Raw genomic sequence first — 26,386 nt, forward strand, 5'->3', positions numbered from 1 at the left:
CAAGTGAGAACCCAGGGGATCAGAATCCATTTGCGAATTCCCCTCTCACGACCTTAAGGGACGTTGTGCCGAGAACCAGCAGGGATTCCGTCTCCAATTCCTGATGGAATTTTCAGGAATCCGTGACCAGGACCCAAAGGAACTGTATCACAGTTAGTTACCTGTATAGAGTTGCAAACCCCCAGGCAGCAGGCATCCCTCTGTCATAAGAGCAAAACTCTTGATGACGATGGGCGCGCGAGAACAATTCACGGGACGAGAGCTCGAAAACTCTGTCATGAGAGCAAAACTCTTGCGTACTCGTGAACACTTCGCGCAACGAGAGTTTGTAAAACTCTGTCATACGAGTTGTTCTCCCACTCCAACTGATTGCCAGCGCCCAGGTGTTCGCGTGCGCGCCAACATGGTCGTGCGCGCGCGTCAATATGGTCGCGCTCCACCATCGGCTGTGGGCGCCAATGCGATCGCGCGCCCCATAGGTCATGAGTACCAATTTGATCGCGTGCATCAATTTGGTCGTGCATGCCAAACCGGTCGTGTGCGCCCGATCGTCCGTGCACGCCAATTTGCGCGCGAGAGCATTCAGTCTGGCGAGAGTACTCATTACTATGTTCACCCGAAGGTTCACGATAGTCTGTGTTGTGTGAGAGCGAACGGTCAACACAACTAGAGTCCCCAAACTCTATCATAAAAGCATGGCTATGATCACGAGAACCCAAAGGTTCGGCGTGAACTGCGTTGTGAGACCCCGAAGGGTCAGCGTAAACGAGAAACGGAAGTTTCTCTGTCACGAGACCCCGAAGAATCAGCGTGATCAAGGGCACGAGAGACCATAGGCGTAACGTAGCCTGTGTTGCGAGACCTCGAAGGGTCAGCGCAACGAGAAACCGAAGTTCCCTGTCACTTAACACTGAAGTGTAGGAGTGACTAAAGTTACGAGAGCCCAAGGGTTCAGCGTAACTAATGTTACGAGACCCCAAAGGGTCAGAGCAACGAGAAACCGAAGTTTCCCTGTCACAAAACACCAAAGTGTCAGTGACTAAAGTTATGAGAGCCCAAGGGTTCAGCGTAACTAATGTTACAAGACCCCGAAGGGTCAGCACAACGAAAAATCGAAGTTTCCCTGTCACAAAACACCGAAGTGACAGAGTGACCGTAACGAGGAACCGAGGTTCTCCTGTCACGAGATGCCGAAAGGTCAGCGTGATTGATGGCACAAGTTCCCGAAGGCTCAACGTTACCATAGTTACGAGAGCCCGAAGGTTCAGCGAAACTGAAACCCAAAGGTTCAGCGTAACTGAAACCCGAAGGTTTCGAGCGGAGTTCCAAAATCAACATGACGAGAGCCTGAAGGCTCAACGATCATGCCAGCCCAAAGGATGATCGTAACGAGACCCCGAAGGACCAAGGAGAACCAGCAGGTTCAAAGATAACACCTCTGCATAAGAGGTTTGCTCTTCCAAAGGAGAATGTCGCTTAACATAAGGCTCTTGCTCCGCCCATGAAGGAGAACCATAAGCATAACCGGGAACCGCCGATGCCCAGAGGCGGTCTTCTCTCGAGGACGAGAGACTCGTTCCTCCAAAGGAATAACCTGCTTCGGAGAAAGCTCTGCCACCGCCCCTGGTGGATCAGCAAGCTCCTACAAGCTATTTCTCGCAAACGAGAGGGAAGTTCGCCCGAAGGACATCGCCAAAGACAAGCTTTCTCCCAGCTCTATGGGAAAAAAGGGTAGGCTTAATAATATCTCTCTCGCGAACGAAAGTGAAGTCCTCCCGAAGAAGGACATCGCCTAAAACAAGCTTTCTCCCAGCTCTATGGGAAAAAAGCGTAGGCGTAAGAGACTCTCTCTCACGAACGAGAGAGAAGTTCTCCTAAAGGAGGACATCGCCTAAGGCAAGCTTTCTCCCAGCTCTATGGGAAAAAAGCGTAGGCGTAAAAATCTCTCGCGAACGAGAGAGAAGTCCTCCCGCGAGAGGACATAGCCTAAGTAAAGCTTTCTCCCAGCTCTATGGGAAAAAAGCATAGGTGTAAAAAAAATCACTCTCTCTCTCTCTCTCTCTCTCTCTCTCTCTCTCTCTCTCTCGCAGAGAGAGAAAAAGTTCCCCTCGAAGGAGGAACATCAAGTTGAAGGTTGACAGCGAATGCTATCTCGTAACGAGGGAAGCTCACGAGCTACCACATGGAGCGCAGGATAACAAACAGGGCGGCCGTAGCACTCGGTCTTGTGTTCTACGTCGCCGCTACCTGTGACAAAAGGAAGCTGTGATCAAGTACAATTCATGTTCCAATGCACAAAATACACTATTCGGGGAATAAGTCACCTTCCTTGTAAGATAATTCCTCGAAAGGGAGCTGAACTGTTATACACTTTAATTCAGTAATGAAACAAACACACGGCAGTGTTAAGAACCTGCAGACCAACAGTCGCAGGGAGGGCGGCAATGACAACTCCCTAACGGCGGAGGCAGTCGGATACGTTGTCAACAGCAAAGTTACAAGTATCTAACAACGTATATTTCCATTTATACATATATACACTCATATGTATGTAAGATAAATGGAAACACACAAGAAAACAAAAAAAAATAAAACAGAAAAACAATCAAGGCAAGTCTTTGCAGGAGAGAAGGGCAGCATGTCCGTCCTCTACCGAGCCATAAAGTAAAATGGTTACTCAGCCGAGAGGTGTGAGTGAGCCAGGTAGCCAGTCTACCCAACCCCCCACCCGCTAACTAGCGGATGGGGTAGTTATCCCTCACTAAAATTGTCATGCGCCGAAAGTATACCCTATAAATAGCGGGGGGGTTTGTATCTACGTCGGAACAACTATTAATAAAGAAATTTCTGGGCTTGACCTGTGTCGCTACGAGAAATGCTCCTTATAGCACCATTTCTAAGGTATAAATACTGCTAAATATACCAGAGAAAAAAGTTGCTTGGAATGCCAGTAATAAACCCAGCTCGCTCACTCTAATTGAGTGTCGGAATAGTAACTGGGGCGTGTTAGAACCACGACCAGAGGTCCCTCACCAGTTAGTCCTCTCCTTCCTCAATATCCCCCGATACTATGAGGTGCCGTTCTACATCAGACTACTGCCCTCTACTATGACTACCCTCCCCCCCCACCCCTACCACTTCCCACACTTCTTCCCCCATTCCTTTCTAGCACCAGTGAGATTCAGACGTGTTGTTTTCATAGCCTTGTGTTTCAGTGTTTTTGAAGATGTCAGACGTTTTGGAGATCCCTGCTCCCAAGTTGAGTATTATAATTGTCTGTTTTGATAATTATAGGTTGCGAAACACGTTAAATTAATAATCTTGTTGATTTTAGTCTCAGCCGCTTTGTATGATGCCTTCCCTTACGGGTATATTGGCGGCCATTTTGGTGTCGCTACCTCCTGATCTCTGTTATGTGCGACTTTCAATTAGTTCCTCGTACTAATTCAAGTCTCATTTAGTTGTTTTTAGACATCTTAAACAGTGTTTTGGCATAGTTATTGACATTTATTTAGGCTATTTGGACGTTCAGTTAGTTAGCTTACCCGACAGAGCAGTACGCGGCTTCGGACGGTAGCCTACCCCGTGAGCTTCCCCTTCAATATATCTATTTTATATCTTAGTTAACTTGTTCATTTTGAGTACAGTATTTCAAAGGGAATCGGAACACGTTTTTACTTTATTTAGGGACTACCTGACCAGGTTGGTATTTTACCCAATTTTGGAGGGCTAGTTAATGATTAGAGTAGTGTGGTTACCTGTCCAGGTCAGCCATTTTGGAGGGTTAGGCTATACATTCATTTTACGCCGTGTTCCTCTCCCTTTTTTACTCAGTTATGTCGTTATAGCCTATTTAATTGTATATCACGTCTGCCACATTATTATTAATGTTGTTATTGTTATCTGCGAGCTTTCGCGGGAAGCCCCATGCCTACCGCCTCATCGGGTCTTTCCTTTGTGTTTTGGAGGGTAGTCCCACCCCCCGACCACAGTGGTCACCTGATTTCAACCCAGTCACTCCCCTTGGGTGCCCTCTCCCCCTATAGGCCTTTCGCCACTCCCTACATCGGGTGGTGGGCTTGGGTCACGTGCTTTTATAGAAAACGGGAAGTCACCCGAGGTAGAGGCTGGATCACACACTCCGTGCATCGACGCGGGTAGCCTTCTCTCCTCGTCTCGTCATGGTGGGCTACCAGGCACACAGGACCGAGTATGCTTTTCGCCTTATACCTCGGGGGCCCCCCCCCTTTTCCCTGGTACTCCATCCTTGTTATCCTTCCGTTCCGGGAGGGCTGGGATAATTTGAGAATCTTATCTATAAAATAGTAGCTATGATTCTTTGATCGGATTCAGATATTCTACTCTGTTCTGATCCATTAATTTTTCCAATATTTGTTTACGAAATTTTATGGACGGTTGTTCCGGGAGAGGGGCTTAGACGGCGCTTATTGTTTACTGGTAAATATACAGTATTTACAATAGCATTTAATTTTTCGCGCCGTATTTACGCATGTATTCCGGCGCTATACTCCTTTTCTGTATTGTCATTAAAGTTTTAGTTCATTTTAGTATGTTTGTATTTTTAATGTAATGAATCATGCATCCCGGATTCTCGATGGTTGTTCCTGTTCCGCTCGTCCCTTACCTTGCTTACACTTCCCACTCCGGTGGGTGTTACGAATGCTGAGAAGGATCATGATAAATTTCTTTCTCCGGGTCTGGCAGACTGGTTCATGGTTAATCCAACCATCGTTCCCAAACGCTCCGAATATTTATGATTACATTTCATCGACTAACATTACATGACGGAAGGATGGAATATATATGAAGTACTATTACATATTTTTATTTAGTCTTTCTAAATTACTCAAATCACTCCCCGCCAGGCCATCCTCGGTTTCTAAGCATCGGACGGCCTCAGCAAAGGTTCCTCCGCCGACCCAGGGCTCGAGAGCGAGGAGCTCAAAGGCGAAGTCGTCAGAACTGGCTTTTGGTCCAGTGACCTTTTCAAGCCAGCTCATGGAGCAGATGGGGAGTATCGTTTAATCGCAGATTGGCCCTATTGCCGATCGTCTACAGTCGATGGACTCTTTCGCCCAAAGACTGCAGAATCAAGAGAACATGTTTGAGAATCTCTTGAGGTCCAGGCTCCCGCAGCAACACCAGTTTGTGGTCCCGGATGCGTCAAAGCTTCCGGCGTTTGTTAAAAGCAACCCGTGGAGGTTGGCCCTTCATGCCCCGTTCTCCGAGAGCATGTTGACTATGACTATTCAGGGCTGTGATACCCGTCCGGTTGAGGACTTTGAGTTCTATCCGCCAGGTTTGCAGTGCCCCTTCCCTGGTTATGCGCGCCTGACAGAGGACGCGCTAGTCAGGGTAGATAAAGTTCCAAAAGAAACTGTCATATTCCAGAAAGACCAGGCTTAGTCCGCCTGGGTCCAGACCCTGACTGAGTGGGAGTGTGTTAATACGAAGTTAACCCCTCATAACGAGGCGTATACTATGTTCGTGGTCGAAGAGCAGACCCCTACTCCATGCACCACCAAGGTAGTGGACCTTACTTTGCAAGTGGCTATGGAGGACAAGCCTATGCCACAACTTAAGGAGACAGGCCTGACTTCTTTGCTGTTCCCAGGGGACCAAGACTGCGGGGTTGATGCCCTGGCTACCTTCACGACGGGAAAGTTGATTCCAGACTGTGCGACCGCACAGTTCAGTGAACGTCTTCCCAGGTTACCGGATTCGCTAATTAGGACGGAGTATGAGGCACGAGTCAGACTGAGTAGGTCTATCAACTAGGCTAAAACGGCTGAGATGTCTTCGTTGGTATACGCCGATGAGCCTCTTTTTTAAGATCTTAACGAAATCCTTGCTTCACGCACTTCAGTGTGATGCATACGACTTTGCAGTAGCTCGTCGTTCGTGCCGGAAGCATGTTTTAGCGGAGGCTTCCATTAGGCATGAGCCTAACAGGCTGATCAAAGCCTCAGTCTGGGGGGCAGATCTTTTCCCAGATGATGTGGTGAACAGCGTCCTCAGTGAAGCATCCAGGGTCAATCAGACCCTCAGAGTTAGGTGGAGTCTCATCCCTAAGAGGAAATTTGAACCCACCGGGACGCAGTTACGAGGCAGGAAAAGACCGAGAAGGTTTCTCGCCTTCCAGGGTTCACAAGCCCAACCTGTGGTGCAGGCATTGCCTGTACCCCAGGTGCGTCATCCTTCCACCTCTAAACCTCAGCCCCAACAACAATTTGTGTTGGTAAGCCAGCCACCTCAACCATCGACTTCGTTCTCTACTTCGCCTACTTATAACCCTGCCTTTGAATCCCAAGGCCTGACTCACGGGTATAATAGGCAGGCGAGAGGGAGTAGGACTAGGGGACCCTTTCGCCACAGAGGAGGCGGTCGGGTTTCCGGGAGGGGCAGAAGATTCCGAGGGAGTCGTGGTAGCAGACCTTCTGTGAACCAATGAGACTCCTCAGGTAGGGGGGGAGGCTATACCTTTTCCGGAGCCGTTGGACGTTCAACAAATGGGCACACAGCATAGTATCAAAGGGCCTAGGGTGGAGTTGGATTCAAGCCACCCCCCCCCACCCGATCAGTTTTTATCAGAGTCCAACGGCAGATCTCATGCTTTTCGCACAATACCTCCTTCTCAAGAATGCAATAAAGGAGGTAAAGCGTTTAAAGTTTCAAGGTCGCTTATTCAGCGTGCCAAAGAAAGACTCCGACAAACGAAGAGTCATCTTAGATCTGTCTTGTTTGAATACATACATTCAATGCGACAAGTTCCATATGCTGACCGTCTCGCAGGTACGAACCTTACTTCCCCGTGGGGCTGTCACCACCTCTATAGATCTTACAGACGCTTACTATCACGTTCCGGTAGCGCGACATTTTCGCCCTTTTCTAGGGTTCAAGCTAGGCAAACAGGCATACACCTTCAAGGTGATGCCGTTCGGTCTCAATATCAATCCCAGAATATTCACAAAGTTAGCGGAGACAGTGGTCCAGGAGCTGAGAACTCAAGGAATACAGTTACTGGCCTATCTAGATGATTGGCTTATTTGGGCCAACAGCGACAAGGAATGTCGCAAGGCAACGGACAAAGTAATAAAGTTTCTGGAACACTTAGGGTTCCGAGTAAATTTAAAAAAGTCCAGCCTGACGCCGGAGTCATGCTTCCAGTGGTTAGGTCTACATTGGAACCTGTCCACCCACAAACTGTCGATTCCTCAAAAAAAGGGGAAAGAGATAGCAAAGAACACAAAAAGATTTTTCAAGGACAAATTAACATCTCGGAGAAACCAAGAAAGGATCTTAAGTTCACTCCAATTTGCTTCCGTAACAGACATTCTACTGAAAGCCAAATTGAAGGACATCAATCGAGTTAGGCGGTCCAGGGCAAACAACCAAAGACGAGAAAAGGTTTCTCGGATTCCATCTATCCTAAGGAAAAGACTTCCCCTATGGACGAAAGTCAGAAACTTGGCAAAGTCGGTACCTCCTCATTTCCCTCCGACGGCGTTAGTAGTCCATACGGACGCCTCCCTAAGCGGTTGGGGTGGTTAATCCCCATTCGTAAAGGTCCAAGGTTTGTGTTCAGTGACTTTTCGTCAGTTGCACATCAATATTCTAAAGGGCATGGCGGTATTCTTGACTCTAAAACGGCTCTCCCCGTCAAAGAATCAACATATCAGATTAATTCTAGACAGCGCAGTGATAGTTCACTGCATCAACAGGGGAGGTTCCAAATCAGGTCACATAAATCAGGTGATGATTGCAATATTTTCACTGGCAACAAAGAATCATTGGCATTTGTCAGCAGTTCACCTGGAGGGCGTAAGGAACGTAGTCGCCGATGCACTTTCACGGACGACCCCGCTGGAGTCGGAATGGTCCCTGGACCAAGAGTTATTCCGTTGGATTTGCCAGCAAGTTCCGGATCTTCAAGTGGATCTATTCGCCACGGAATCAAACCACAAACTACAATGTTATGTAGCCCCCAACTTGGACCCTCTGGCCTCGATTGGAACACCTGGCGGAGGATTTACCTGTTTCCTCCTATAAACATGCTGATGAAAGTTCTGGACAGGCTCAGGACTTTCAAAGGACCGATTGCTCTAGTGGCTCCCAATTGGCCAAAAAGCAACTGGTTTCCTCTCTTGGCGGAACTGGGACTCCCCAACCCGAAGTTAACGCAAACAGTACAAACTCACAATGTGTCAGCTTCCTCAAGAATTCTGAGTGCCCTAACTTTATGGACTTCATGAAATTTGCGGCACAGAAGGATGCTGATATCGATCCTCTTAACACATTGTTCCTGGAGTCGAACAAGAGGGATTCCACCCTTCGGCAATATGATTCTGCTGTTAAGAAGTTAGCGAAGTTTTTGAAAGACTCGGATGTTCAGACAATGACTGCCAATCTGGCAGTTACCTTTTTCAGAACTTTGTTTGAAGGGGGACTAGCTGCTAGTACTACTATCACAATTAAGTCCGCTTTGAAGAAAATATTTCAGTTCGGGTTCAATATTGACCTTATGGATTCGTATTTTTCATCTATCCCCAAAGCTTGTGCTAGGCTAAAACCAGCAACGCATCCACAAGCGGTTTCTTGGTTTCTAAATGATGTCCTTAATTTGGCTTCTGATACTGATAATGACTCATGATCTTATATAACAATTCTTAGAAAAAAGTTATTTTTGGTAAGTTTAGCTTCAGGAGCCAGAATATCTGAACTCTCGGCATTATCTAGAGAGCCAGGTCACATTGACTTTCTTTCTTCTGGTGAGGTCTTACTCTCTCCAGATAGACAATTCTTAGCAAAGAATGAGGATCCCAGAATAGATGGACCCCGTGGAAGATTGTCCCACTTTCTCAGGATCTCTCCATGTGCCCTGTTAACACTCTGAAAGCTTATTTGAATAGAACTACTAATACGCCTTCAGGCCCTTTGTTTATTCGAGAACATGGAGGAACTATTTCCCTGAAAGAAATTAGGCAGCAGATTCTTTATTTTATTACGCAAGCCAATCCTGCTTCAGTCCCACATGCCCATGATATCCGAGCAGTGGCAACATCAGTTAATTATTTCCATCACATGAATTTTGAAGAATTAAAAAGATACACAGGCTGGAAATCACCAACAGTCTTCAAACGCCACTATTTGAAATCTTTGGAGGCCCTTAAATTTGCAACAGTGGCAGCAGGGAACGTAGTTCCTCCGGATATAGCCGAACCATTATAACTAGGTCCAATCTTCTTATCTCTCTTTTCTTTTAGTGCCTTGTCTCCTTATAAGGAGCGGGCCATCACCTGCCTTGTTGACTCTCCCTACCGTACCTTTGTCATTCATTTGTACCCTACCCCATGGTTATGATGTATATAATTTATTTATGTCTTTTCTTGTTATAATTGAACATCTCATGGTCTTTGTTATGAGTTTTCCCAAAATTTTTAACTTTTAATTTTGGGTCTCTGACTGAGTATTGTACTTTAAGAGATAGGTAGTTTAAGATTTGCTATTAAACTCTCTTAATTCAATATTCTATTTTATTTCAGTTCCTTACCTTTGTGTGTGTTCTCAAGCATTAGGACCAATTCTCTGTTATTATTTCACGGAGCAACACAGGTCGAGCCCAGAAAAGGTATTTTGACGAAGAAAAAATCTATTTCTGGGCGAGGAACCTGTGTCGCCCAGTGAACCCACCCCCCTTTTTTCCCTCACCCTAGGCTGGTCCAAGCTTGGGGTGCTAGTAGGAATGGGGGAAGAAGCGTGGGAAGTGGTAGGGGTGGGGGGAGGGTAGTCGTACTAGAGGGCAGTAGTCGGATGTAGAACGGCACCTCGTAATATCGGGGGATATTGAGGAAGGAGAGGACTAACTGGTGAGGGACCTCTGGTTGTGGTTCTAACACGCCCCAGTTACTATACCGACACTCAATTAGAGTGAGCGAGCTGGGTTTATTCCTGGCATTCCATGCAACTTTTTTCTCTGGTATATTTAGCAGTATTTATACCCTAGAAATGGTGCTATAAGGAGCATTTCTCAGAGCGACACAGGTTCCTCGCCCAGAAATAGATTTTTCCTTTGTCAAAATCTCTTTTATCACCAGATATGAGGTGCTGAGCTGAGTGTTGTTGCATGTGATCATGTCTCCGCTGCCAGTCAACCTTCTGAGTAACCTTACTTCCAGCCTCTAGAGAGGATTCTAAATAGTGAATGGCTTCACCTCCTCGACGTATGATGCGCAGCACTGGAATGCCATTGACGGTTCCTCGGTCATCAGGCTGCAAATAAATTTGTAGATTAAAAGTTATCAAATACAATTCAGTGGTCTGTCTTCTTATTCTTTAAACAGGATCATGCAATTTAAGCAACTGACTATGTGGTTCTCAAGTATAAAGGAAACAAGAATGTAGAAGAATAAAGCAAAAAAATGGCTGATATCTATGTGATGAAAAGTATCTATACATTAAAAATTCTTGAACAAATCTTAACCTACTTTTTTATAAGTAAAAAATTACTCTTATAACCTTTAATAAATAATTATTGATGTGATAAGTTTGGTCCCAGAGTTTAGGAAAAATATAGTGTAAATATGTCTTATCAGAATAACAGACAGTAGATAACAGTATTTACCACTGACAAACAAAATATCTGCACCCAGATGATAAAAGATGAATTAAAAAAGCTAGAGTAAAAAGGATATCAGTTTTACAATTAAAATAAAGAAAAATAATATGCTGCGGGAAAATCGCTTAACTTACCTGACCACCACCTTCTGGGAAAAGGATTGTGTCTTCAAAAGTTACTTCATAGCAATCCACTTTTTTCTTCTTTCCATCATGGACAAATTCCTGTTTTGAAGGTTTACAGCTCACCACAGTTGTTTCAAACTGTAAAATTGGACGACATTAATAAACAAATAATTGATGCATTGCTATCCAGTTTTGTAATATACTTTATATAGAATATTTGTTTTACTATCTACAACAATACTTATAATCTAGGACTTTTGTACAATGTATTTATCAAAGACACTTCAGTCCATGTTAAAAGGTTAAGGTGTCTGAAAATTTTACAATATCAGTGTTTAAGGTTAGATTATGATGTACTGTAATATAAGCCCAATTTTCCAGGCCTTTAGATTTTCTTGGGAGGGCTAGGGGGAAGCGCAAACCCCTTTGCCAGGTAGGATTTGATACCCTAAGATAAGTAAGGTTAGCATCCCTATGTTTCATTATGATTCATGGCACTCTAAGTCAGTAGAGTCGGGGTGTGTTTACACTCCATTACATTAGGTTCTTTTTGCATGTGTCCCTGCAATAACCCCACAAATTTCATGATGCCTGAGAAATTTCAATCATCCAATAAGGAAAATGATAAAATTAGAAAGAATTTCTGATGAAATTTCAAAAATATATGTAAAAATTGTTGAATATTACATGAAAGATATCATAACTCTACCTGAGGTTAATTACAATATGTTCAACTTGTTAAGCTTCAAGAAATTGAAGGCTTATCTCCCCTATAAAACAATGGGTGTGTGTGTGTATATATATATTGTATATAAGCCTATATATACTGTATATTGTATACTGTATGTGTATATACAAATATATATATATATATATATATATATATATATATATATATATATATATATATATATATATATATATATATATATATATATATATATATTTATTTATAGCATTGCTAAACGTATGACTACTCAGACTCTCCCATCCCTCAGGTAGGGGGAAAGGGGAGTAATCATACCCTGGTGAGAAGGGGTACCCCTAAAAGGTAGTTAGGAAAGGAGGAGGGGATGGGAAGGGTTAAATCTGTGTGCATGTATATGCATATCCATTTGAATATTTAGCTGTCATTTTTGACGGGTCGCGGACAATAGCATACCATATCAACTGTAAATAGTGGTTTGCACATATGGGCCTAAGTTATTTAACATGTGTTTATTGTACCAATAGTAGCCAATTCAGAAATATAAAAACAATATTGTTTGGCTGTTTAGCAAGAAAATGGTGTTTCAAGCTATATTTTTTCCCAATACAGAATTTGTTGTGAGAAACAGTCAAGTGCTGATCACCAAGGCATTTTCCTTTCAAAATCAATAAAGGCAATCATATAATAAATTATGTGTAAAGCAACAAAAATGTGAACAGCATGGCAGTGTTTCGAGCAGTTCGTTCATGTATGGGAAGGTAATGGTGACATATTGCGTATGCACTAGTGTATTGTTAAACACTTTCAGGACTTTTTTCTGGCAATCATTACTTGATGTTTTAAAACAATTAAAACTTAAGAAAGTTTTACGAGTGTTCCAAGATGTTTTCATATTTCAACCATTTTTTATGACATACTCTTTAGTTCCTAGATGGATACAATGCGAACAAAGTGATACAGGGGAGATCGATCTACTTGGGTAATTTTAATAACTACAACATTCTCCACTTACTGATTGGCTGTAATGTCTGTAAATATTAGAATACAATCCATTTACAAAGGTATTTGAAACAAGTACAGTAGAAGTCATCATTTCACCGTGTACGATCAGGAAAAATTGCACGAAACCACAGGCAACTATGATAACACCTCTGGTTTTCCCATGGTCACGGGTAAAATCCCTTTGACCTGCCCCACTGTTTTCTGCGTACACTATGTTTGATATTAACTCATTTGACCTTCGATGTGTACACGCTACCTGCACCCAATATGCTCTGTACACGAATAACAAGCAATCTACCTGCGTCTTTCCAATCGACCTGCTCAATCGATCTGTGACACAGTGTCAATCTCTTGGCAACAGTGGGACAACGGTAGATCTTGCTAATCTTGATCAATGTGATTTAGATGTATATAAATGCTCTAGCCTCGCTCTATACATTCAATCCTCTATCTTTTATCAACAGATTCTCACCCGAGCTACACGCAAATTTGTCAAGGTCGCCTGGATTTGCACACGACCTACTGCAGGTGCATAAAAAGGCACTGCGATCAGTGGCTGACCATCAGTTTTTAACCAGCCTCTGAAACAACAAAATGGATCCACATTGGATGACAGCAAAGTAAGTTTTATCTGGGCGAGGTCATAAAGAAGAATGCTATTTGTCGCTGTTGAGAGCAGAGCATGTAATGCTTGATGCTTGGTTTTGCGCAATATTTATATTGTTTTCAGAAGGGGTGAATTAGGCAAAGGTAGGTCGTAACTGAAGTGATGGTTGATCTTTATTAATTGAAGCATAAGAGCACATAAGTTGCACATTAAACCCATCTTAATCCAGGGAGCATACAAGTCTAGGACAGGTCATGTGGAACGAGGCTTGATCACAAAAGAGCGAAGCTAGATCACACAGATCGAGTGAGTGTCGAGGAGCATGACCATTTCTGCAATTGGTTCTCATTCAAGAGGACTGAGCCTGGCTCATCCTTGCTCTAGCTTAGATCTTCCCTCGACTAATACATCCTTTCCTTGATTTTGCTCCTTCTTCCGATGTTTCCTGTGTGACATTTAGGTCGAGGCTCGGATTTTTACTGACATGACAAAAAACTGAGCTATGATCTTTTTTTGAGATGACCACTCCTCAATCATGTGTAACTATGGGAGACCAAGGCAAGACCAACCATCGACTACACGTGACCTGTGGCAACTAAGGCACACTGAGATAGTAGCTCAGACTTCCGGGAAGATTTCTTGGTGAAATGACTCCTTTAGTAATATACTGTCATAGGTCATATATTATCATGAAAGTGGCCCTCACTGGGTGGGAAATACCTATCGCCATGGTAAGTAAAGAGGATGACCCGGCCCCTTGGTTAGGTTAGGTCTGTATACCCTGTATTTTACCTACCTAATAACCCTACTTTCCTAAAATGACAAATTCGAAGATAATTTGTATTTTTCCTAACCATACAAACCTTAGCTATTTACATTGGGTTTACCTTTTAGCGCAGCTGAAATGGCGAGCCATTAGAATTTAACGAGGGTGTATTACCCCCGCGCTAGTTAGCGGGGGGGTAGGGGAGTGGTAGCTAGCTACCCCTTCCCCCCCTCACACACAGATGAATGCTCACTTTCACTTAGAGATAGGACTTGTCTTGGGGGACAGGGCTGGCGGGCAAATATGTGTAAATAGCTAAGGTTTGTATGGTTAGGAAAAATACAAATTATCTTCGAATTTGTCATTTGTTCCGTAACCGAAATACAAACCACGCTATTTACATTGGGTGACTTACCCATTAGGTAGGGTGGAAAGTCCCCAGGCATCCTGGCTTTGGCTTTACCCGGGGACTCAGAATCCGAGTGAGTCGCACTCGAGAAAGGGAGTCCCTGCACCTCACAAGTTACTTGCTCTGCAAGGAACCGTGTGGCCTACATAAGCTTGTGTGTGAAGGAAGAAGTGTGACCCGTCCTAGGCAGTTGACCTGGAGTTCCAGAAGGAACTCTGGGTTAGGACGTTCCCAATACCACCTCGTCAGGGTATGGGGGACGCAACAGTATTGACTCAATACTCGGAACACAAGGAAGCATGGTTTACCTGCAGAGGTTCGAGGTCAGCTATGCAGAGACCAGGATGCTGCTTCCCCGTAGAGGGGGATGATGAAGAAAGAAATAAGGGCCAGACATAATTCTTTCGTTCATGCAGACTAAAACCTGATAACAATGCCCTCAACCTTCTGCTACCTGTCCAAAAAGGAGCCTGAGGTTAGACCAGCTGTTGTGTAGCCACCACAGAGCGATAGAAAACGTATCGAGACTCCTGTGGGTCACGCCCTGCAGGAAGCGGGCTGCGAAGGTCATTAGACGCTTCCAGACTCCAGCTTGTAGCACCTGCGTCACAGAGTAGTATTACTCGAAGGCAAGGGACGTTGCGATGTATCCAACATCGTGCTGTAGGGCGATGTGACGGGGGAGGGTCTGGAGACAGGTCGAGATGAATGTCCTTGAGTCCGAGCTGAAGAGGTATACTGGTGACTCTCCCCCGTGTCCTCCTTGTGCTCCCAAAACGGCTGCAACTGAGGACAAACTGCAGCTGTTCCCAAAGCTAACCTCTCGATTCCTTTACTGGCAAGAAAGAGAAGGTCTTGGGACATCAGATACAGAATGGAGACTCAAAATCTTGAAGGAATTGGACCGAAGGGCCGGGACCCCCAGATTCTGAGTCTAGCCAACAACTCAGGAGCGAACCTGAATGTTGCCTTCCCCTCTTCCTTAGAAAGGGCGGAGTCGTACGAGACCAAGAAGATTGCTTACACACTGGCCGTGGCCAGAGTGAGCAGGAGACCCAAGGCGGAATACAATCCGAGGACTGTCGTAAAGGGTCTTGAGAAGATATCTTAAAGGACTAAAAGTCCGAGCCATGCTCCAAGTTGGAGGTCTTCCTCCGACTAGGGCAGGGACGATCGTAGCTTCGCATGAGCGAGGAAAGATCCAGCGGGCAGGAAAAAGTTATTCCTTTAAGCCTGAAGGTCAGGGAAAGGCTGAGCGACAGGCTTCATTGCCGAGAGCGGAAAGGAGTTTCCTCCCGCCGAAAGGCAATAAGACCGTTATTGCTGGAGAAGAGGCCTCAAGGGAAGAGGTATATCTCCCACGGCACCAACCACCGAAGACTCTTCACTTTGCCTGGAAGACCCCTGCGGATGACTATCGCAGATGACGCGACCTCCGTACCGCGACTGTAGCGGGTTGTCTCTTCTAGAGGAGGAGGCGTAGTGTCTCCAGGCATGAAGCCGAAGCGACGCCCCGGTTCGGGAGAGATGTCGCAGTGTGGTTGTTTGAGTAGTCTGTGCCGTGGGAGAAGCTCTCCCGGTAGTTCCGTCAGGGGAAGCAGAGGGTCCAGAAACCGTTCTGCGCATAGTCCCAGTGGAGCTCTCCCATTGAAAGGTTGACAGACAACCTGGTCTTGTTGAGACCCATTCTCCACAGACAAAAAGGAGGGAAGACGCAGGCGTCGAAGTTGTCCCACCATCACCGGAATGCATCTTGCCAGAATCTCGGGGTCTGAGACTGGGGGGAAGAACAGCGGAAGCTTGAGGTTCCAAGCTGTCGCGATCAGGTCCCCCAGACCAGAACTTGCTGGTTACTCAAGGTCAAAGACCCCCAGGTACACTCTTTCTACGAGGCTCTGCTCGGATAGTCGGAGAGAACATTCCTCTGCCTGGAATGAGAGAGCCGATGGTGGTATTGAGATAATCTCAATCATCCCGGTATCTCTACTGCAAGATGTGAAGGTGTGAAAAAGCGTCCGCTGCTGGTTAGAACGCGCCAGAATCATGAAGTCGACGCGCACGGGGCGACTCTGCAGGAGCTGTAGGATCTGTAGAGGGGCCAGACTACGGCCCCAAAGCCTGACTGAATGATGGAGAGGTATCATTCAGGTCTTGACCATAGGCCTGGACCGGAACATGCCCCCCCCCCTTTACTTTGACGAGTCCGAGAACAGCATCAAGAATGTGGGGAAAGGACGAGAATATCCACTACCATCAAGAGGTTCCATAGGTCAACACCCATTGCAGGTCTAATAGTTCCGCTGGTCCCATAGGGGCCAGGAAGTCCGGTTAAACGTTGCCTGAAACCACCGGAACTTGGACCGCCCCACATGGAACTTATCCTGAGGCGACCGTTCGGACTATAGAAGGGTCAATGAGGAAAGGAGAACTAGGAAACGTTCCAAGGTAGGGCTGAAAGCTCTGCTTGACTGAGAACAGGTACTGCGACTCTCCTCAGTCTTGCCACAGTCAACTGAAAGGAAGGCTCGGAGGATGTGGCAACAGAATCTGGCGTCCCCAGGTGGTCACCCATCCAAGTACCGACCAGAACCGACGTTGCTTACCCTCGCTGGACGGACGAGAAGCGGGGTTTCCAACGTGGTAAGGCTGTTGACTCAATATCATGGCCAGATACTCTAGATGTTGAGGCAGAAGAAGAAAAGGCTCCAAGCAAAGTACCATGAACCCACACTCATGGTAAGCATCCGGAAGCTTGTCCCGGCGCTGAAGAAGGTCAAACCCGAGCCTACCGGAGTTGACCAGCCCTCCAAAAAGCAGAGGAGGCGGAAGCCTGCACCTGAGCGGCCATGAGGAAAGCAGGGAGAGTTCTCTGGGGAAAAATACCTGCTATGCCACGGCGGGATAGCCACACTGCATCATAAGCAGGAATACTTGCAGTCTAGGCTGAATTCCACGAGCTCCCTGGAAGATGGATGGAATGCAAACTGAAAGTACCCGTCCTTCCGAACCAGGGTTTAAGGAGTCCTGTCGCCTCGTTACCAGTCTGATCGATTCTGCTGTTCTACGCTGGCCGAAGTTTGTTCGACAAACTACGGAACTCCCCTCTCAGATCCTTCCCTACAAGAAAGGATCGACTGAAGAGGCTGGGGGTGAAGCCGTTGATGATCCTATGGAGGACCTTCGCCTAAGGTATGGATCATTCTGCCCAACCGGGCAACTCTTGCCGACGCTATGGCATAGAGGTTCAGAGACACTGAATTCGCTGACAGAGACGGCAGGCGCGATATCCTTGGCTGATCACAGAGATTGTGCGGGAATGGGCATCGGGAAGCTGTCATCCGGATGAGTAACCTTAAGCATCCTCCCAGCGAGAAACCTGCAATCCTAGAGTTCGTGAACTCTGCCGCTCCTTTTGGGATTATGCCCCCCCGGGGGAGCCTCCCGTGCCATCTGTTCCTGACAGGAGGAAACTGCAATTGGACACCTTGTCCCAGTTGTCGTAGCCGATAACTTAGGCCGACGTGGTTGAAAGAAAAGGGCGCTGGAGCCCTGCAGAGTCTTGGGCACAAACAAACTCTTCTCAAGGATGGAAAGGTGTCTGAGGTCGTCGACCTCCACAGATGAGACACCCGAAGGAAGCCCTCAGTCAGCGCGTCCAGATGGTACAACATCAAGCTTGTCCGCAAGTTAGATACTTAACGACGAAAGGCCAAGATGCCTGAGCTCGAGAGGAGGAAAGTACCCATGATCTTCCTGTAGCTTCCTTGAACCAAACCTCGGGCCGTAACCGAGGAGGGAAAGGACCTGGTAAGCCCCCAGAGGAAGGGGTAAGCAGTCACCCCTTGTCCGATGGAGAAATCTCGAACGGAAAGCCCCCCCGCCAAAAATCCTTCCAGGGAATGACGGGGAAGGGCTAACCCAGGTTCTGGAAAGAGGAGTGTTGCTCAGACCTCCCTGAAGTTTCTTCCTATTCTTGCAAGTGCCATGCTCTGCGTTTACGGGGTGAGGCCGTGTTCTGGAAATACGCTCCAGAAGAACTCGCCAGGCTGGCCATGCTGCGAAAACCCCAACCCAATGGGAATCGTGGTCGCAATCGCACTGGAGCTCACGCGATGGTAATTCAAAGATTTGCGCGTGGGCGAACGTGGAAGCGCCCATGCGCGGTAACGCAGGAACACAAACGAAGGTGAGCGAAGGAGCGCAGAAGGAGGGCGAGCGTGGTAGGAAGGGCGAGAGCTGGTGGTCGGCGAGCGATAACCCATAGACGAGCAATGGATACTGCAAGAATTAAGCCGTCGGTCCGCGCGACGGAACGCCGTCGGTCCGCGCGACGGAACGCCGTCGGTCCGCGCGACGGAACGCCGTCGGTCCGCGCGACGGAACGCCGTCGGGCCGCGCGACGGAACGCCGTCGGTCCGCGCGACGGAACGCCGTCGGTCCGCGCGACGGAACGCCGTCGGTCCGCGCGACGGAACGCCGTCGGTCCGCGCGACGGAACGCCGTCGGTCCGCGCGACGGAACGCCGTCGGTCCGCGCGACGGAACGCCGTCGGTCCGCGCGACGGAACGCCGTCGGTCCGCGCGACGGAACGCCGTCGGTCCGCGCGACGGAACGCCGTCGGTCCGCGCGACGGAACGCCGTCGGTCCGCGCGACGGAACGCCGTCGGTCCGCGCGACGGAACGCCGTCGGTCCGCGCGACGGAACGCCGTCGGTCCGCGCGACGGAACGCCGTCGGTCCGCGCGACGGAACGCCGTCGGTCCGCGCGACGGAACGCCGTCGGTCCGCGCGACGGAACGCCGTCGGTCCGCGCGACGGAACGCCGTCGGTCCGCGCGACGGAACGCCGTCGGTCCGCGCGACGGAACGCCGTCGGTCCGCGCGACGGAACGCCGTCGGTCCGCGCGACGGAACGCCGTCGGTCCGCGCGACGGAACGCCGTCGGTCCGCGCGACGGAACGCCGTCGGTCCGCGCGACGGAACGCCGTCGGTCCGCGCGACGGAACGCCGTCCGTCCGCGCGACGGAACGCCGTCGGTCCGCGCGACGGAACGCCGTCGGTCCGCGCGACGGAACGCCGTCCGTCCGCGCGACGGAACGCCGTCCGTCCGCGCGACGGAACGCCGTCGGTCCGCGCGACGGAACACCGTCGGTCCGCGCGACGGAACACCGCTGGCGATATGGATCAACAGCCGATCGGTGGTGAGCTGGTGAGCGCTAACGCTCAGGTTGGCGATGGCGCGTTGTGGCATGTCGACGTGTTGGCGAGCGATGGCGAGCAGCATGCGCAGGTGAGCGATCGCGCGATGGCGAGCAGCATGCGCAGGTGGGCGATCGCGCGATGGCGATCAGCAAGCGCAGGTGGGCGGTCGCGCGATGGCGATCAGCATGCGCAGGTGGGCGGTCGCGCGATGGCGATCAGCATGCGCAGGTGGGCGGTCGCGCGATGGCGATCAGCATGCGCAGGTGGGCGGTCGCGCGATGGCGATCAGCATGCGCAGGTGGGCGGTCGCGCGATGGCGATCAGCATGCGCAGGTGGGCGGTCGCGCGATGGCGATCAGCATGCGCAGGTGGGCGGTCGCGCAATGGCGATCAGCATGCGCAGGTGGGCGGTCGCGCAATGGCGAGCAGCATCTGCAGGTGGGCGATCGCGCGATGGCGAGCAGCATGCGCAGGTGAGCTAGTAGCTGGCGAACCATGTTCCTTCAGAAGTGTTGGAGAACGCTGGCGTGCCGGCTGTAACACACGCGGGCGATCTCCGGTCGCCGAGAGACAGGGGATCGCTGGCGAGCTGATGATCGCTGACGAGCAGAAGGCAACGCGTGGAAGCCTGCGCATAGAAGAAGAGTCCTTGACCCAGACCTGAACCGAAGTTCTAGATCGCGAGGGCGAACGTGGGCGCGTAACAGGAACCAACAGGAACAGCAGGGATGATCATCATGAGAGCGCTGACGAACAGGAGAGCGCTGATGAGCAGGAGAGCGCCTGTGCGCTAACACTGAGCAGGAGCAGGAGAGAACACAGCAGAAGGGCGCGCAGGGGAACCCTGACACGCAAGGGAAGAACCCCCGTGGGAGGCAACCCTTTGCCCCGAAGGGATCGTTGTCCGTCGGGAGACTGATGTCCGTCGGAAAACCGTTGTCTGTCCGCCGGGAGACTGATGTCCGTCGGAAGACCGTTGTCCGTCGGGAAGACCGTTGCCCGTCGGAAGACGAGATCAGACTGCTGTCCATCTGCACCAATGCGGAAGATCAAGAAAAAGAAGTTGTAGGCTGCAAACGGAGATTCAAAAAGGCGCCTCTTAGCACCCTTATAGGGAGATGAGAGGCCCTTACGACGAGGCGGACGGTGGGCCTTACGGCGAGGGAGGCCAACAGCAACAGCAGCAGAAGAATCCTCCGAAGAGGAGTCTCTATGAGTGTACTCTCTCGCGAACGAAAGAGAAACACTTCGTAGAAGAGACTGGTCAGCCAGTGACCTAAAAGGAGCAATCCTCCGAAGAGGAGCTCCTGCAGTTGCCCAGCCCCTTGAGCGAAACTGCAGGTGTGACCGCTCAGCACCAAGAGCATAGTCGCACGAATAAAAGGCAAGAGAAGAACCCCCCAAAAGGGGAAAAACTCAAGCCTGGACAGGAAAAACTTCCCTCGGAAGGAAAGTTACCCGCCCAAGGAGGCAAGCCTCCAGAGAGTTCTAAAATGAACTGGAGAGCTGTCCGTCGTCACGGGAGTACTTCCAGTAGAAGGAGACACGCCCCTGACGAAAATACAAGGGGGGAGGCAACAACAGCCAAATCCCCAGGCCTCAACAAGACAGCTCACACCGTTGCCATATTACAGAAACGAACTAGATCGGTAACTGTAAAAAAATAACACAAAAATCATTAGTACACATTCATTCCCCCGGGAAGGCTCCGAAGAGGAATTCCGAGGGAAAGGAAACAAGAATTACACAACAGGCACGTGCCCTCACAACCACTTACACTCACGGAAGGAGAGCTGTAACCAAAACAGAATTATAACAATTATAATTATGTAACTATGTAATTATGTAATTTAAAAATGAATGAACACTAAAGAAAGAACGAAAACCCCGAAAGGAATTGTTCTACAAGCTGAAAAAAACCACTACAATTAGATTCATAAACTAATTGAGACAAACGTACGGCGTAGCAACCTCCCACACGGAAAGGAAGCTACAAGGGCGTAGTAACACGTAGTAAAAGGGTGAACGACCTCAAGAGAGAGAGAGAGAAAAATACCGAAGTCAAACTCGATCGACACCCATAAAATACGCCGTGGTGGCCAAACTGCCGTACACTACACACACAAATCTGAAAAGGAAACTTACTGATTTCTATACTCAAATATATATACAAACATGAAAACATGTTTACATATATATTGAGTAAAAGAAAAGTAAGCGATTAAGTAAAGACAAAACAAACAATGGCTGCCAAGAGAGGACCAAGACAGAGACGTCTGTCACAGTCCGAGCCAAAAGTGAAAGTGAGCATTCATCTGTGTGTGAGGGGAGGGAGGGGTAGCTAGCTACCACTCCCCTACCCCCCGCTAACTAGCGCGGGGGTAATACACCCTTGTTAAATTCTAATGGCTCGCCATTTCAGCTGCGCTAAAAGGTAAACCCAATGTAAATAGCGTGGTTTGTATTTCAGTTACGGAACAAATACAAGACATGTATTTTTTCCAACTAGTTACGGCGTGATTTACCCATATCTACCGTTAATGAAGTGTATTACATTAATTTTTCAGGTTTCCCTACCCAATTGGAAAGTATTCCTTTCAGGATTTAAACCCCCATTATTGGTTTTCATGTGGGAGCCTTTGGGTATTATTTTACTGTATTACAGGGCAATGTAACCTAGGAAAAAAACTACTTTTTTCTATAGAAAAAATTCCGCTCTTTGAAAACGACACTCGTTCCCGTCGCAAATGAATAGTTTCAGAAATATACATATACTGTATCTATATCCTACGATAATGGGGGACCCCGAGTGAGAACTCGGGGTTTTGGGTGGGGAAAACATACTGGAGAAACGATATACAGTATAATGGTAAAAGAAGCCTTTTCTTCTCTATGCATTACCTTCTTGGAAGTATAATTAAAGGAGGAAAAGACAAAACAGTATAAGAGGATAAACTTTGGAGGCGCCATTGCAAAGGCTATGTCTCATGAAAAAATATGGTAATATTGAGCTGCGGCAATGTTAGCGTAACATGCTAACATTAGCAGTGTTTTTCATTTATTTTTTTGTCATTTCTACTTGTCGGTTGTAGTCGCTCTCGTTCGTTCGTACATAGCAGGTTTCGACTTTCTGCGCAAAAACCCCGCCTCCCTGCGTTTAGACTTCTCCTCCACCAATAGGATTTCTTCTTCTCTAGCCGTGAAATGTAACTATTCGACTTCACCCGGTTTATTCAAGTATTTGTCTTGATCCAGTACAACTATACCATTCCTTATATGTAATACCCTCGTATACATATTACGCTTGACCCAAGAACTAAGTTTTATTATCAGATATCTTATAAAATCACCTCATTTTATATTCCCATTAAATATTATTTATCATACACTCCATTTTATCTTGCTATATTACTTTATTACCTTGTCACCCCCAGATTTCACAAATAATAGCTCTGGACAAGTTTCCCATTCTAGTTCACTCATGTTTACTCTCTAGACTCCGTTGCTTTTCCGTTAACCAATCACGAACACATACGTATGGAAAGTTTGCACAGGGTGGGGGTTAATATTTCCCAACCCCTGCCTTCCAACAAACCGTTTTCCGTGGAAACCTTTGTCCAAGTCAGGTCTTTGTTAGTTCAAGTGACATCTTTTTGCGTATTTTACGATGGAGGTTTTAGAAAACGACAACAGTAATCCATACTTGAAAGTATTTTGGTGAATTCCAATGTTGATAATTTTCTTAAATCTCGTAATGTAATAGCCCAATATTTACAGTGTTCCAAGTGCAATACTAAACTAAGAGAGAAAGAAGTTAAGACGTCAAAGACTCACAGTCACAACACCCCAGTGACCCACAAGTTCCGTCGTCGCGGTCATAAAAGTAAATCATTAATTTCTTTAATTTCAATGTGTTAGTTTTACTATTTTATTAGCGTGCGCAGCTCAACATTCCCGCTTACCAGTGCATATGAGCTTGATGTTTAATTTTCCTGCGAGTGTAAGCGAGCCGATGCCAGAACCATTATATTTAGAGTTGCTAATGTTATCGTAACATTGCACGTTAGAGTAACATTGCTAATGTTAGCGTGCGCAGCTCAACATTACCGCTTGCCAGTACATACGAGCTTGATGTTTTATTTTCCCGCGATCGTAAGAGAGCCAGTGGCAGAACAATATCCATTATATATATAGTGTTGCTAATGTTATGAACTTCTAGGTTAGGTTAGGTGGGTTTGTTAAGTTCTGTACCCTTTTATATATTGTGTAAAGGGTATATGGAAAAATGCTTTAAAATACACATGCTAATATTACCGTACCATTGCTAACGTTAACAATGACATTGTAATATTGTTAACGCTGTGTAACATTGGTAACGTTGCTAATATTATCGTTCACAGTACATACGTGAGTGAAGTGACACAGAATTTGAAAAAGTCATTATATCTAAACATTTCAACACAACATATATGGCAAAAGACATTATATTTAATCATTTTAACAGAAAATATATGTTTTCCTGGAGAAAATAACGTGATTTAACCGGTTTTCACCTTCATTTCATCTGTAATAACAGCAACCAGTTCGGCTACTAAAAGTTAGTCGAATTGGTTGTTCCGTTTGTTGGCGGTCAAATTACATTATTTATTTCAGGAAAACATATTTTCTGTTATAAAAACAGAATCAGTAATACAGTAAAACTTTACCAGCCCCCACCCCTTGCACTGCTGTATTCCAAGTTAGCCATAATAATACATAAAGGTGGCCCTTATCATACATACACCCCGGTAAATTATAAGCCTTATGGGTAGTTGTAATTTTTTCTGTAAGAAAAAGTAGTATTTTTCCTAGGTTACATTGCCCTGTAATACACTACAATAATACCGGCTTATGTAATGACGAGAAACAATGTAAAGCATTTACATTCAACAATTAGCATACATCGGCCACTACCACATTCGACAAATTTTTCTTACTTCGACCGGCGCCGGAACACATCATATATCAGTTAAAAATTATGAAATTTTTATTCCCTATGGTACAATACTGCCTTAACATGATGGTTAATCAATTTAAGCAATTCTCACCTCTTTCTGATAGCTGTCTCTTTGACACTGAAACACCATACTGAATATTTAACGAGAGATAAATTAACAAACAAGTACAACACCCGGCACTGTCACTGTAGAATTATGTCAACAAAATGATAACAAACGCCGATAAGACGATGGAACTGACACTTAACTCCTGGGAGTTGGATTGCAAGTACTCAAAAGGCCTGTTAATTACTTTGTATTGAACTCGTTAATAAAAAGCGGCAAGATATTTTTCATAGCTGTTACAATCTACTGCAAAAAATACTTGAGAACCTGCAAAACATAATAAACAGAGCAGCAAGATTGATAAAAGGTGTCTCAGTTAAAGCAAGGATTACCCTTATAACAATTGAATTACATTGGCTGCCTATTACAGCTAGAACAAATTTTGAAATATGTGCAATAACTCATCAAGTTATTAGAACCGGACGCATCAGTGTGTGATATAACAAGGAAAACAACCCTCAAAGTAAAGTAAGTTTAGTAATGCCTCGGGATATCTCGTATTAAATACTCCAGCATTTACGCATTTTGTTCTTTGGTGTTAAAGATAAGAACTTCATATCAGATATCACACGTAGGTGTCTTACTTTTGCTTATAAAGTAACGTACACTGACATTTTTTTTATTCAAGGGGGGGGGGGGCGGCAGTTAGTTGAACATGTTCTCAAACTTTGTCCAGGACAGCTCTAAAACGTATCAAGCTATTTCAGTTTATAAATGGTGTAACATCATAAATATCTGTTTGCCTCTGTATGTTTAATTCCATTTGGTCAGAAGTTTTCGTTGAGTAATAATTGTCATCTGTGAGTTTATGTATGTATATATATATGTATATATATATATATATATATATATATATATATATAATATATATATATATATATATATATATATATATATATATATTATTATTATTAAATGCTAAGCTACAACCCTAGTTGGAAAAGCAGGATGCTATAAGCCCAGGGGCCCCAACAGGGAAAATAGCTCAGTGAGGAAAGGAAACATGGAAAAATAAAATATTTTAAGAATAGTAACAACATTTAAATAAATATTTCCTATATAAACAATAAAAACTTCAACAAAACAAGAGAAAGAGAAACTAGATACAACAGTGTGCCTGAGTGTACCCTCAAGCAAGAGAACTCTAACCCAAGACAGTGGAAGGCCATGGTACAGAGGCTATAGCACTACCCAAGACTAGAGAACAATGGTTTGATTTTGGAGTGTCCTTCTCCTAGAAGAGCTGCTTACCATAGCTAAAGAGTCTCTTCTACCCTTACCAAGAGGAAAGTAGCCACTGAACAATTACATTGCCGTAGTTAACCCCTGGGGTGAAGAAGAATTGTTTAGTAATCTCAGTGTTGTCAGGTGTATGAGGACAGAGGAGAATCTGTAAAGAATAGGCCAGACTATTCGATGTCTGTGTAGGCAAAGGGAAAGAACCGTAACCAGAGAGAAGGATCCAATATGGTACTGTCTGGCCAGTCAAAGGACCCCCTAACTTTCTAGCGGTAGTATCTATCTATATATATATATATATATATATATATATATATATATATATATATATATATATATATATATATCAATATATATATATATATATATATATATATATATATATATATATATATATATATATATATATATATATATATATATATATCACACTTCCCAATTATACCTTTCAAGCTGGGTCTCTCTCTCTCTCTCTCTCTCTCTCTCTCTCTCTCTCTCTCTCTCTCTCTCTCTCTCTCTCTCTCTCTCTCAAAAATTCATGGATTGGGAAAATATCGGTCCCATGAATTCAATAGTAGAATATTTATTCAC

The 26,386-nt window shown here is 46.1% G+C and overlaps 1 protein-coding gene and 1 pseudogene across 1 annotated transcript in view; both read right to left on the bottom strand.

Moving 5' to 3' along the window:
* The window catches only part of LOC137644078 (alanyl-tRNA editing protein Aarsd1-like), a 72,445-nt gene extending 47,771 nt beyond the window's left edge, over positions 1-24,674 (bottom strand). The window contains exons 1-3 of the mRNA XM_068377016.1: positions 24,542-24,674; positions 10,771-10,899; positions 10,113-10,290 (exon numbers count right to left, since the gene is read on the bottom strand). Of these exons, the coding sequence (XP_068233117.1) occupies positions 10,113-10,290; positions 10,771-10,899; positions 24,542-24,580 (346 nt within the window). The 5' untranslated portion in view covers positions 24,581-24,674. The remainder of the gene's footprint in view (positions 1-10,112; positions 10,291-10,770; positions 10,900-24,541) is intronic.
* LOC137644725 (5S ribosomal RNA) lies at positions 16,790-16,908 on the bottom strand (annotated as a pseudogene).
* Positions 24,675-26,386: the final 1,712 nt, after the last annotated feature.

Source organism: Palaemon carinicauda, chromosome 7, assembly GCF_036898095.1.
Source record: "Palaemon carinicauda isolate YSFRI2023 chromosome 7, ASM3689809v2, whole genome shotgun sequence".
NCBI lineage: Eukaryota > Metazoa > Arthropoda > Malacostraca > Decapoda > Palaemonidae > Palaemon > Palaemon carinicauda.